General features: G+C 39.1%; 1 protein-coding gene across 1 annotated transcript; it reads left to right on the plus strand.

Moving 5' to 3' along the window:
• The first annotated feature begins 7,900 nt into the window (after nucleotides 1–7,900).
• Nucleotides 7,901–13,662, plus strand: LOC125034871 (glutamate receptor ionotropic, delta-1-like). The gene is made up of 4 exons (XM_047626922.1): nucleotides 7,901–8,042; nucleotides 8,450–8,538; nucleotides 9,674–11,320; nucleotides 13,540–13,662. Exons 1-4 carry the CDS (start codon nucleotides 7,901–7,903, stop codon nucleotides 13,660–13,662), a joined length of 2,001 nt encoding a protein of 666 aa, XP_047482878.1.
• Nucleotides 13,663–13,965: the final 303 nt, after the last annotated feature.

Raw genomic sequence — 13,965 nt, forward strand, 5'->3', positions numbered from 1 at the left:
TGTTTATATGTGTTTGTGTGTTTATATGTGTTTGTGTGTGTATGTGTGTGTGTGTGTGTGTGTGTGTGTGTCTGTGTGTGTGTGTGTGTGTGTCTGTGTGTGTGTGTGTGTGTGTGTGTGTACGTGTGTGTGTGTGTGTGTGTGTGTGTGTGTGTGTGTGTGTGTGTGTGTGTGTGTATGTATGTGTGTGTGTAGATACATTTTTTATTAATTCGAGAAACACTTTAAGAGTAAGATTAGTAAGATCTAAAGAATATAGACAAGACCTTTCCCACAGCAGCCCAATGACAGTCATAGGAAGGTCACCTGTTGACCTTATCACGCACCTTGACATGCTGGTGACACGTAAGATGAGATTGAACTTCATCTTAGTATGATTGACGATATAAAAAAAATCAATAATAACAAAATCAGAAGGAGAAAAAGAAGAAAAAAGTGTCAAAGAGAGAAAGAGAGAGAGAGAGAGCAGGCGCAGAAAGGTATCTTCCAGAGTATATAAGTAAAATATCACACATTTTCTGACCCAGCGCTCTCTCTCTCCATCTCATCAGCTGATTTCAAGATGGGGACGACAACCCCAATTCCTTTCGCATTCCTCCTCCTCTTATCGCGTCTTATCGGCTTATCTGCTTCCACGACGACGGCAGGAGAGGTAGAAGGATTTAGCAAAGACTTTTTGAAGAAGGAGTCAGTCGTTTCCTTCGTGGCGAGTAGACAAAAGAGGAATCAGTTGCGTCCAGGAGAGACGTCTTCAGGGCTTCAGGATACTTCGCCCGCAGTCAGTGTGGGTTTCATTCTCTTCTCATATTTGAGACAAAAACACTTATAAGGGTTTGCTAAGGCTTTCTTTTTCTTTTTTACTTGCAGTTTACTTAATAGTTTTCTTACAAAACAAAGATGAGCAGATACACATGCCTACACAGACCGTCTCTTATCTGTCTGTCTCTCCCGTCTTTCTCTCTCTCTTCACACACACACACACACACACACACACACACACACACACACACACACAATGTCGATGCGTGTGTACACTAAATCACACACACATTCCTGCAGAAATACAAAAGCATAAACACAAAAATAAAAATCCTTTCAGCCTGCAAAAGCCACCACATAATGGCCTGTTGTCCCCGGCAGGAATCATGGTGGAAGCAGGCAGTGGAGCAGGCAGTGGAGGAAAATCTGTCCGAATGCGCGATCAGCATCTTCACTGACCACGACTTCGGTTTGGATCTCGTGACTTCATTCCCTTCGAATCCAGTGAAGGTGAGTTGCATCTGATTTGCATGTCTTGGAAGGTTTCTTTGTGTTGATGGGCGAGTTTTAATATTATTGTTTTTATCATCATTATCTTCAGTCTCATCCTCATCATTATTATTTTAAAAAAGTATAAAAAAAAAGTTGATTTTAGTGAATGGAAATTATTTTGCATAAGGAATACACGTGACATTGTTTACAGTAGACAATACGATTTGCATAGAGACACTAACTTCCTAGTTTTTTGTACATGAAAATATGTTTGTAAAGTTAAAGTGCCAATTTTTTTTTTTTTAATAATAAAAACTATAAAGATAATCATCTTTGAACCGAGAGTATTACCTGATCTTATATGAAAAAACTAAAATAATTTAAAAAAGGTGATACTTACACACCGTGGTTTTATAAAAGTAATGTACAAGTAATTTTCTTATAAGCATATACATGAAGATAATTATTGTCAAAAGAAAACAAAGACAAGATGCATTTTTATGTATAATACTCTTTACACTTATCTAATTTTACTTTATTTACGGAAAAGATTGTCTAAAAGCTATACAACATAAAGCACAAACACACACATACATAGTTATATATTCTCACGGCTCCATGTATTGTACACAGATGAGTGACATTCCATTATCAAACACGCATATATAATGTGGTGATACAAATCTTAATACACATTTGAACTGTTAAAATAATACGCATGACATAACACAGAGAATAAAATGCGGCACATAAACATAACGACAGCAAAGAAATCAAACATGTAGTAAAAGGCACCAAGACAAAACCTAGCGACTTAGAAGAGAAAACTTTAAGCACGTTACTTCAAGTAAACCAAACAGAAAAGGTTTATCGCGCAAACAAAAGTATCGTTCGTTCGTTCGTTAGGTGCCAGACCTGATACAGGCATCGTTGCCCATGCGTCTCCAGGCTATTCTATCATCACAGGCATGGATGAGTTCATTGCAACTGATGTTGTTGTTAGTTGCCCACGAGTTAAGAGATTGCAGGGAAGTTATTCCCTGTCGTCTTCGAGCTCTTTTGCCCTCGGTCTTTCCGAGCAATGCTGATCTTTCCAGCTGTTGCCTTCTCATAACGTGTCCGAGAAATTGCATCTGTCTTTGCCGGATTGTTTTGATGAGCGACCTGTTGGTATTGGCTAAGGCAAGGACTTCTTCATTTGATCTATATTCTCTCCATGATATTTTGAGCAGTCTTTTCAGGAACCACATCTCTGCAGCTTCCAGTTTAGCTTCTGTTTCTTTGCTCACAGCCATATGTTAGGACTGACCAGACATAGGTTTTAAGCACTCTCTTCTTTGTATCCATTGTGATGTTTCTGTTATTGAGTATGGAACGAAGCTTTAAAAAAGTGGCTTTTGCAAGTGCAATGCTCTTCACGATCTCATCTTTGCACTTACCATTGGAAGTGATTGTGAACCCCAGATATCTGAAGCTTTGTGCCTGTTTGATTGGTGTGCCATTGATGGTAAGATGGCATATTGGCGGCACTTTCTTAGAAACAGTCATACACTGTTTTGTTGATGTTGAGATCCAAGCCTATCTCTTCGCATTTTTGGACAACTAGATTGAGGATGTTTTGTAGTTTCTCTTCTGAGTCTGCAATCAGAACGGTGTCGTCAGCGTATCGTATGTTATTGATGTTCTGACCGCCGACTTTTGCACCTTCTATGTCATCAATGTTCCTCAGTATGTGTTCACTGTAGAGATTGAAGAGGTCTGGTGAGGCTATACATCCATGTCTGACTCTCTGCGAATGGGACGGAATTCACTATATTCATTGTCAATTCTGATGGCGGCCTCTTGTTCCCAATATAGGTTGCGTATAACTCTCAGGTCTTTTCCATCTATGTCCATTGTTTGAAGGATGTTAAACAGTTTTTCGTGTGGAACACTGTCGAATGCTTTTGAGTAGTCGATGAAGCACAAGAATAGATCTTTCTGCGCTTCAATGGATCTTTCCATAATTGAAGTTAGGGAGAAAATTGCATTCCTTATTCCTTTGTCTTCCACAAAGCCAAATTGAGCAGGAGATATTTCGAGTTTGATTTTGGAACGCATGCGAAACATGATGATTTTTAGCAAGATTTTCACAAGATGACTCATAAGGCTGATGGTACGGTGCATAGAGCACTCTGTTGCTCCTGTTTTCTTTGTAAGTGCGATAAAGATTGATTTGAGGAGGTCTGGTGGAATCTCTCCTGTGTTATAAAAGGTGTTAAGGGTATTGGTGATTTCAATTATACCTCAGTCATCAAGAACATCGAGGATTTTCAATGAAATTTTGTCGGGACCGACTGCTTTGCCTTTCTTCATCTTTCTCATAGCCTGTTTAACCTCCTCTGCTAGAATAGGTGGTCCTTCCATCTCTTTGTTGATGACAGGCTTGTCTCCGCGTATATCAAAGAATAATTCTATAATATATTCCTGCTTGTCCATCAACACTGTGCCATCAGCCGCTTTGATGCAGCCTGTCTGGCTACAAGCCTGTTTCCTATCTGATAGTTCGTTGATTTTCTGGTGCATGTATTTGCTGTCTCGATTCTTGCGCTGTTCAATCTGTTGGCATTGCTGGTTGATCCATGCCTCTTTTGCTTTGTTACATTTGGACTTTATCTTGTGGTTGAGTTGCTGGTATTCGATTGGGTTGTTTTTAACCTTGCGTCGTTCTTCCATCAAGTCCAGGATTTCTGGAGTAATCCATTTTTTATGTTCTTCTGAACTTTTGGTACCACTTCACATAGTGCGTTCTCGACACATTCTTTCAGCTGTTCTAACTTTTCTTCTGCTGATGTTACGCTTTCTAATATTTTGTATCAGTTCTTCACTGTTATTGCAAACTGTTCCTTGAAATATACGATGGGGAAACTTTCAGTGTTGGAGAGGTGATGCCGCGGTACACAATGTTTATATTAAAGTTACATAACACGGGTCGGGTGTTAGCAATCCTAGGTACGCGTGCTGACCTTGACACAACAAGCGCTTGCTCTCGGCTCGTCATTGTGGGAAGATAAAAGAAATTGATTAAGGAATAAAATATATTACTGAATCATATTTATTGATCAAACAAATTTATTGATATAGTGAATCAAATTTGATAATGAATCAGATTTATTGAGTGATGAATTATATGTTTTAATTAATGAATAAAAAAAAAATAATGAATTGAATGCGAAGGGGAGAATGTGATGATAATTCGTATTGCTTCACGCGTGTTCTTTGATTTTTTCTTTAGTATGATTTATCTCAACTTTATTTAATACAATGCACATATTATCTTCTAAGACTTTTGTAAATATATCATAAACTGAACGCCGCCAGACTGGATTCAAACGGTTGCTGATCCTTGACATGAATAATGACAAAAAGAAAAAGAAAAGAAAAGACAGGAAGAAAGAAAAAAATATATGTATGTATGTATGTATGTATGTATGTATATAAATATAAATATAAATATAAATATAAATATAAATATAAATATAAATATAAATATATATATACATATACATACAAACATACTTATAGGACAAAAGCGTATCAATAGGGTTTATGAGAATCCTTATACGAGTGATTTTATGATCTATACTGAGAATCCTACGACTAAGAATCTCACACAAAAAGAAAGTAAAGAAAAAGGAAATTATTAAACGATTCTCTTCTTTTGGGCGAAAAACGTTACTAAAAGCACTTTACAGTCAACAAACACACAAAAACAACAGTAAACACAACTACAACAACGAAAATAACAAACACAAAAACAACAGCAAAGACAACTACAACAACGACAACAACAAACACAAAAACAACAGTAAACACAATGACTACAACAACGACAACAAACACACAGAAACAACAACAGTAAACACAATCACTACAACAACAAACACAAAAACAACAGTAAACACAACTACAACAACGACAACAAACACACACAAACAACAACAGTAAACACATAACTACAACAACGACGACAAACACACCAAAACAACAACAGTAAACACAATAACTACAACGACAACAAACACACAAAAATAACAACAGTAAACACAACTACAACAACAAACACAAAAACAGCAATAGTAAACACAATAACTACAACAACAACAACAAACACTAAAACAACAGTAAATAACCACCATGTAATCGAACAAAGAACTTTAGCGTAAGCATTATCGACACAACTCACCAATGATAAGTCTTCGTATTTGTACAAATGTATTAAATAAAATAAACAGGTCTTGAGATAAAAAATGAGGAATTCTTAGGCTAAATTCACAAGGAATGACCAAAAATCACAATAAAATACCTACTTTGGATGAGATTTGTTTCCGACGGGCTGTTGTGACGTCACGAGACAAGAGGCCAAAACAATCGCATTTGATAAATATAAGATGTTTTGCCATTAGAATATTTTGTCAATGACGATATTTTTTCGCTGGGGGGAGTTATTAAAATAATTTAGTTGGGTGAGAATTTAATACAGAGGTTCAGGAGACTCAGATTTACTAAAATACAGAGGAAGTTATGCAAGGCGAGAGTAGTGAAGTTCTGCCAGATGCAGTTACCTCGTTAATTAGATGTTTCAAAAGATAATTTGATAAAAGAGTTTTGTTAACTTCCGAGGAGGTGCTTAGTATACTTCATTATTCAGGTTTAGGGAATTCATAGCGATTTCTAGAATTAGGATGAATTCTAAAGATAAAATTACTGAAATAAGGGTTCATAAATACGTTATGGAAACAGAGGACCAGAAGAGGTTTGAGATTATAATAACGATGACAGTTATGATGATAATAATAATAATAATGATAATAATAATCATGAATAATAATTATATGATTATAATGAAAATGATAATGATAATGATAATGATAATGATAATGATAATGATAATCATGATGGTGATAATGATAAAAATGATGATGATGATAATAATAATAATAATAATAATAATAATAATAATAATAATAATAATAATAATAATAAAACCTAAACATCAACTTGAATCTTCATCCCTATCATGCCACAACTTAACTCCTCAGCCAGCGAAATTCCTTAATTAATCTAATCCGAAGCCAAGAGGAAGCTAATGGAATCTCCGTTCTAAGAAATGTTCGTTGAGAAAAAAGACGAGGGACCAAGACGGGAGAGAGAGAGCGTGTTCGAAAGCGTGCGAAGTGACTTACCACGTTGATGACAATTTGCATGTTATGGGTTGAGGAGATTTTAAAATGCGTTTGTTTGTTTGTATGGTTGTTAGTATTTTTGTTTGTTTTTTGTTGGTTCGTTTGCTGTTGTTATGTATGATTTTTTTATGTTATTGTTGTTTCTATCATAATTATTGTTATTGTTATTATCTTTATCATCATTATTATCATTATTGTTATAGTCATTATTATTGTTATTATCATTATCGTTATTATTATAATTATCATTATTGTTACTGTCACAATATTATTATTATTATTATTGTTGCTATTATTATTATTATTATTATTATTATTATTATTATTATTATTATTATTATTATTGTTATTGTTATTATTATTATTATTATTATTATTATTATTATTATTATTATTATTATTATTATTATTGATATTACTATTATTACTACTACTGTTGTTATCATTATTGTTACTATTATTATTATCATTATTATTGCTGTCATCATCATCATTATTATCATCATTGTTATTATTATTATTATTGTATTTTTATTATCATTATTATTATTATTGTATTTTTATTTTCATTATTATCATTATCATTACTATTTTTATTATTATTATCATTATTATTATTATTATTGTTGTTGTTGTTATCAGTATTATTATCTTTCTTATTATCATTATCATTATTATTATGTTATATTTTTTCATTAGTATCATCATCATTACCATCATAATTATCGTCATTATCATTATCATTATCACTATTATTATTAACATTATTGTTATCATCATTATCATTATTACTATCATCATTACCATCATTACTACCATCCCTTTTCACTATTACCACCCTCATTATCATCACTACCACTACCATCTCATATCGTCATCATATCGTCATCATTATTAGGAAACATGATTGCCTGATTTTTTTCCTTTGTTTTTTTTAAGACTTTTTTTTTTTGTCTGATATTTTTTTCCTTGTTTTTAGGAGCATTTTTTTTTTTATTTTGTATGACCGAGTGACACGCAATCGGGGGGGGAGGGGGGGGGGAGGGGGGAGGGGGTATGTACTGAGAATAGATTCCTCTTTGTGTGTGTGTGTGTGTGTGTGTGTGAGAGTATGTATGTGTGTGTCTGCGTGTGTGTTTGTGTTTGTTTGTGTGTATTGTGTGTGTTTGTGTAAGTTTGTATGTATGTTCGTTTGTAGGTATGTAAATATGTATGTATGTATGTGTATATATGTATGCATGCATTTTGCATATATGTAAGTATGTATCTATGTATATATTTATATATGTATATTTATATAATTCACATTTGCAAGTATGTATGAATGTATGTATGTAAGTACGTAGCTGTCTGTCTGTAAGTCTGTATGTACGTATATCTGTAAGTAAGTATGTCTCTCTCTGTCACCATGTATGTATGTCTATATGTCTGTGGGTATGCGGGTATGCGGGTGTAGGCAGGTCCGATGTAGTTATGACAGGGGTGGTGGACGTGTTCGTGCATTTGACCGTGACTTAGTCTTCGGTTTGACCTTCAAACGAGCTCGAACCGGTTGCCTCGAGAGCTGTTTGCTCTCTTTTTCTTACTCTTTTTCATTTTTTTTTTCAGGTAATTATTTTTTTTTTCTGTTTGTCTGTGTTGTTTGATTGTCTGTCTGTCTGTCTGTTTGTCTGTTTGTCTGTCTGTCTGGTTGTCTGTCTGTATCTCTCTCTCTCTCTCTCTCTCTCTCTCTCTCTCTCTCTCTCTCTCTCTCTCTGTGTCTGTATGTCTGTCTGTCTATCTATCTATTTGTAGAGAGAGAGAAAGAGATATAAAAAGACAGATACACAGATATGTGGATTTTTAGACAAATAGACGACGGATAGATATACAAAACAGATAGACATCTACACGTATGAACAGACCGCCCAGGAAGCAATCAAGGCAAAATTAATTTAATCTTAAGACACTACTATACCCTGCTTCTCGAACAGACTCTGGGTTGAGAAAGAAATGGTCTCGCTGTCCCTTCGTTACGACATGCCTTGCTAAATATCCTTCCCTCAATGTACGCCGTTCTTCGGTTAGTTGAGTCAGCGACCTTTGTATCTCTCTCTTTCTTTTTTGTCTCTCTCTCTTTCTTTTTTTTCGCTCTCTCTTTCGGTTCTGGCTCGCTTTCGCTGTTTCTTTCTCTTGATCTTTTGTTGTTTCTCTCTTTCTTTTTCTGTGTCTTTTCTTGTTTTTTTCTCGCTTTCTCTCTCTATCTCTCTGTCTCTGTCTCTCTCCCTCTCCCTCTCTCTCTCTCTCTCTCTCTCTCTCTCTCTCTCTCTCTCTCCCCTTCTCTCTCTCTCTCTCTCTCTCTCTCTCTCTCTCTCTCTCTCTCTCTCTCACTCACTCACTCACTCTCTCTCTCTCTCTCTCTCTCTCTCTCTCTCTCTCTTCCTCCCTCCCTCCCTCCCTCCCTCCCTCCCTCTCTCTCTCTCTCTCTCTCTCTCTCTCTCTCTCTCTCTCTCTCTCTCTCTCTCCCCCTCTCTCTCTCTCTCTCTCTCTTTGTGTCTCTGAATGTCTGTTACTCTTTCTCCATTGAATTTCCTGATGAGCATTTTTTTCGAATTTTCTTACACCAAAACATTGTGCCTCATAAAACATGCAGCAGTTAATCCATCTTTTAGTTATAACAAGTCAATTACGCGTAATATAAGACGACTGATAAATGCACTTCGTCTTGAGAATAATTATAATTATCAGAGATACTGGATTTTTTTTTTCAGTACCGTATGGAAGGATCATTGGTTTTCTCTAAAGCTGTTTATATATCTATAACAGATTAATATATTTTATTTCCTTTGAATGTGAGTATGTGTGTATATGATTTTCATATCCTTATAATATATTTTACTAACTCGTTTCTTTTGAGCTAAGGGTGCATATCTTTCTTTTTATATTTACATGTATATGCTACTCTCTCTCTCTCTCTCTCTTTCAGTATAAGTAATTGAATGTATGTAATTTTCTTATATGTTTCAATCATGCTTTTTCATACGTCTGTTAGTTCAAGCTTTATATGAAAATGCAGCGCCTTATCCTTATAATCCTCGAAAAAAATGTAACATCACTTTTTCTCGGCATTCCTTTCCCTTCCGAGTGGCTGAAATATCCCAAAATCTCCCTTGCTCCAGAAACCAATCAACCACCTAAGTTTCGCCGTGTAATTGCAGGTGTTCACCCTGGAGGAGGAGGTTTTGTCTTCGAGGTCCACGTGGTCGAGGGCTTTCTGCGACGCCTACATCTTCGTCCTGGTCAAGGGAGACGCCCTTTTGCGCCACGCGGATGTCAGTCACTTCCACGACCACGACCCCCACAGCCACGACCCGCATCCTTACTGGAACTACCATGCCTTCCACATGGTTCTTCTTCTCGGGGAGGGCGAGGGGGCGCTGCTCCCCTCCGAGGTCGCCGGCCTCTACAACTTCAGGAAGACCGAAAACCTTCTCGTCCTCCAGCGCGGGCGAGGGGGCGACATCCTGGCATGGACGCACCTGCCGTTCTCTCGAGGAGACGCCAGTGTGTTCCTCGTTGACACCTGGAGGGCCGGAAGGTTCCTCAAGGGGCGCGACCTCTTCCCGGAGAAGCTGGACGACCTGCAGGGCTTCCCGCTGCGGGTCGCCACCTTCGAGCACCCGCCGAGCGTCGTGTACCAGCACGACAAGTACGATCCGCGGAAGGTGCTGGACCGCCTGGGCGTGGACATGCAGATCGTGCAGACGCTCGCTCGGGCCAGAAACTTCAGCCTGGAGTTCACGGAGGTGAGTCACGACGAGCTGTGGGGCTACGAGCTGCCCAACGGCACGTGGCTGGGCCTCGTGGGGCAGGTGTTCTACGAGAAGGTGGACATCGGCGCCTGCAACATGTTCCTGGAGCTGCACCGCTGGCAGCAGGTCGACTACTCCGTGCCCTACAACTTCGAGCGAGGCTGCTTCGTGGCCCCGGCGCCCAAGCCGCTCGTCAACTGGCAGGCGCCGCTCCTGCCCTTCACCGGCCTCACCTGGGCGTCCATCGCCGTGGCCTTGGCGGTCTGCGGCGGCCTGCTGTACGCGGTGGTGGCGCTGTCCTCGCAGCCGGAATTCTCGGAGTTTCGCAGCGTCGTGCACGACTACCTGTACATCTTGGCGGCCTTCACCATGCGCTCGCCCCACGTACGGCCGTCGCAGCCGCCCGTCCGCGTCTACGTGGGCTTCGTGTGGCTCTTCTGCCTGATCGTGGCCACGGCCTACTCGGCCAACCTCGTGGCCTTCCTGTCCTCCAACCAGATGTCGGCGCCCGTCGACACGCTCGAGCAGCTCTCCAAGAGCGGCCTGAGGATCGGCGGCGTCGCCTTCTGGAAGACCCAGTTCTCAGCGTCCATCGACCCGCTCGTGAGGGACTTCTCGAACGTCCTCGAAAGCGACGTGGAGCTGAGCTCCCTCTTTGACCGCGTCGAGGGCGGCGAATTCGCCCTGATCGAGAACAAGCAGTACCTGGAGCTGCAGGCGGGCGCGCGCTTCACCTACGGCAGCAGAACCACCATCCGCATCGTCCCGGAGTGCCTCCTGCCCTACAGCATCGGCCTCGCCTTCCAGAAGAACTCGCCCCTCAAGAGAAACTTCGACGGCGTGATCCTGCGCCTCTTCGAGTCCGGTGTCCTGCAGAAGTGGAAGGAGGAGGTGGTCACATTCTACCGGCGCCAGTACCCCAGCAGGAAGCTGGACGACGAGTTCACCAACACGCGAGGGAGGCCGCTCGAGCTGACGCAGCTGCAGGGCGTCTTCTTTGTGCTGGGCCTCGGCTACGTAGCGGCCGCCCTGGCGCTGGCGGGAGAGGCGGTCGTGAGTCTCTACGCGCCTGCGCACTAACGCCCAAACCCTCCGTCTTCAGCGCCTCCTTCTGCAGCGCTGGTGAGGATATTGCGAGGGCGGGCGCGGTCGTGTTCATTATGTCTAGTTTGGCAAGATAATATTCATGATCAGCTACGTTGATAAATAGATTAGAAAGATGATATTCCTGAAATTAGATCTTTAATTAACCAGAATGATAAATATCTGGATTACAAAACGAATTCGCTTATTATTGATAACATATGCTGTTTCTAAAAAATAAGACTTCTATCAGTAATGTAATGATAGAAGCATCAGAGGAAACGCCAATTAAAACATAATAATAAAAAACAATAGTATAAGAATAAAGAGAAAGTTACAGAAAGGATTTATAATTCTTTTATTAATAAGTATCCGCCTGTACCACACACGCACACACACACACACACACACACACACACACACACACACACACACGCACTCACGTACACACACTGAAACAAAAAACAAATAATTGATGGAAATCTGATAGCAAAACAAATCTTTTTCTCTTATTCTTTCTTTTTATCGAGTCTTTTATCACTGTTGTTGTTCTTCTTCTTGTTATTGTTGTTATTATGACTTTCAATGGTACTGTTATTGTTATTAGTATTGTTATTATTATTATCATCATCATCTTTATCATTTTATCATTGTCATTATCGCTTTTATTGTTATCATTATATTTATCTTTACCATTCTTCTTCTTTTTCTTCTTCTTCTTCTTCTTCTTCTTCTTCTTATTATTATTATTATTATTATCATCATCATCATCATCGTTATTATTATCATTATTGTTATTATTATTATTATCACTATTGTTATTGTCATTATTATCATTATTAGTATTATTATTATTATCATCGTTATTATTATCATTATTATTATCATCATCATCATCACCATCATCATCATCATAGAAGGAACACCAACATTCTAATAACATCACATCACTCATCACTATAAGTACTATAATGATAGTGATCTCGTCATCATCAAGTCATCACAATCAACAACAGTGGTATTCGCCTTTCCTCTCCTGCTTTAAAACCTCAGGTATTTTCTATGACTGTGGGTTGAATTCGTAATGAATCCTGAACTATGTGCCAGAGTGGAATTATTGATAAGTGTAGATTTGTTAAGGTTTGTTGCGTAGATGAATCTGCTGTTTTGTACGCGCACCCACTAGTATTCGCATTTGCGCACGCACTTGCACACATGCACTCGCGCACGCACACGCACTCGTGCACACACACACACACACACACACACATATATATGTATATATATTTATATATCCATTTACTATCTACCTATCTATTTATCTATCATATAGATATATGAACACACATATATACATATATATACATATATATGAATATATATGTATATACACACACGTATATATTATATATATATTTATATATATGTTAATGATAGCTAGCATGCACACCTTACGGTCGTACATGGTGCATCATAACAGAAAGTAGGCATATTTAAAGGGATTATCGTAATCAATGATCGGAACTGGAAATCATTAAACTAATGGTGTGCTACAGAAGAGCCCCTCCAATGCAGGCGACTGGACAGAACGTGCCACCCCTCGTACGTACATTAGTGTGAAAGAAGGTTTACACACACACACATACACACACTTCCCACCTCCTCTCTAAAACAATATGTCAGGTGTCACAGATGACCCTCCTGCCCCCTCCTACCCCACCCCCATCAGCACCACCTCTCCCATACCCTCCTCCGCACAGCAATATCCATCATGTTTAAACTTGTAACTGGATCGATAATTGACCCAGTTACAGACAAGTGATCACCCCTCCCAATCCAACCCGATGACAGGTGCTACAGATGACCCACCTTCATCAGTATCCCCCACACCCACCCACCACAACCCTCACCCCTCGCATCACGATATTCATCATGTTTGAAGTTGTAACTGAATCGATAATTGACCCTGTTACAGCCGAGTGATCACCCCTCCTAATTCATCATAATCCATAAATGCCCCTCTCACGATCCCTAACACGTTCACCTGAAGGGTGTCTCTTCCCCTCCCCTCCTAATAATAAGAATAAGAATAAGATGAAGAAGCACACAAACAAACAAACATGCATCCACCTGCTGACATACGCAAATTCCGAGAACAGGGGATCCCTCCTTCTTTTCCTACTTCCCAGATCCACATTCCCAGACACAGCGTGCCCACCCACGAGCCACCGAAAGAGGGTAAAATAGATATTCTCAGCTGCTCTCCGGATGCGATACGGGCCAAGGATATTAATCTGAAAGACATGTCTTGACAGGTCGTTTACCTTAAATCGCTAAAGCATCCCAATATTAAGAATTCATTGCAGTCAAAAGGATTATAAGATTCGTTGCTGTACTCAACATGTCTTTATTAATGTCTTCAAAAACACCTTTAATCTTTACAAATGTTTACAAAGGTGCAGCTCTTATAAGAATAACTCAACAGAAATTTCTTAACTTCGCGGGACGATTGATAAGCTTGCGAGCTCCTCTCATCTTTTAACATGTTACACTAGTCGTTTTAACATCTCAAAGGCATCTTCATAATAAAAAAACAATTCAGTGAAAAGGATCAT

Source organism: Penaeus chinensis, chromosome 2, assembly GCF_019202785.1.
Source record: "Penaeus chinensis breed Huanghai No. 1 chromosome 2, ASM1920278v2, whole genome shotgun sequence".
NCBI classification, from domain to species: domain Eukaryota; kingdom Metazoa; phylum Arthropoda; class Malacostraca; order Decapoda; family Penaeidae; genus Penaeus; species Penaeus chinensis.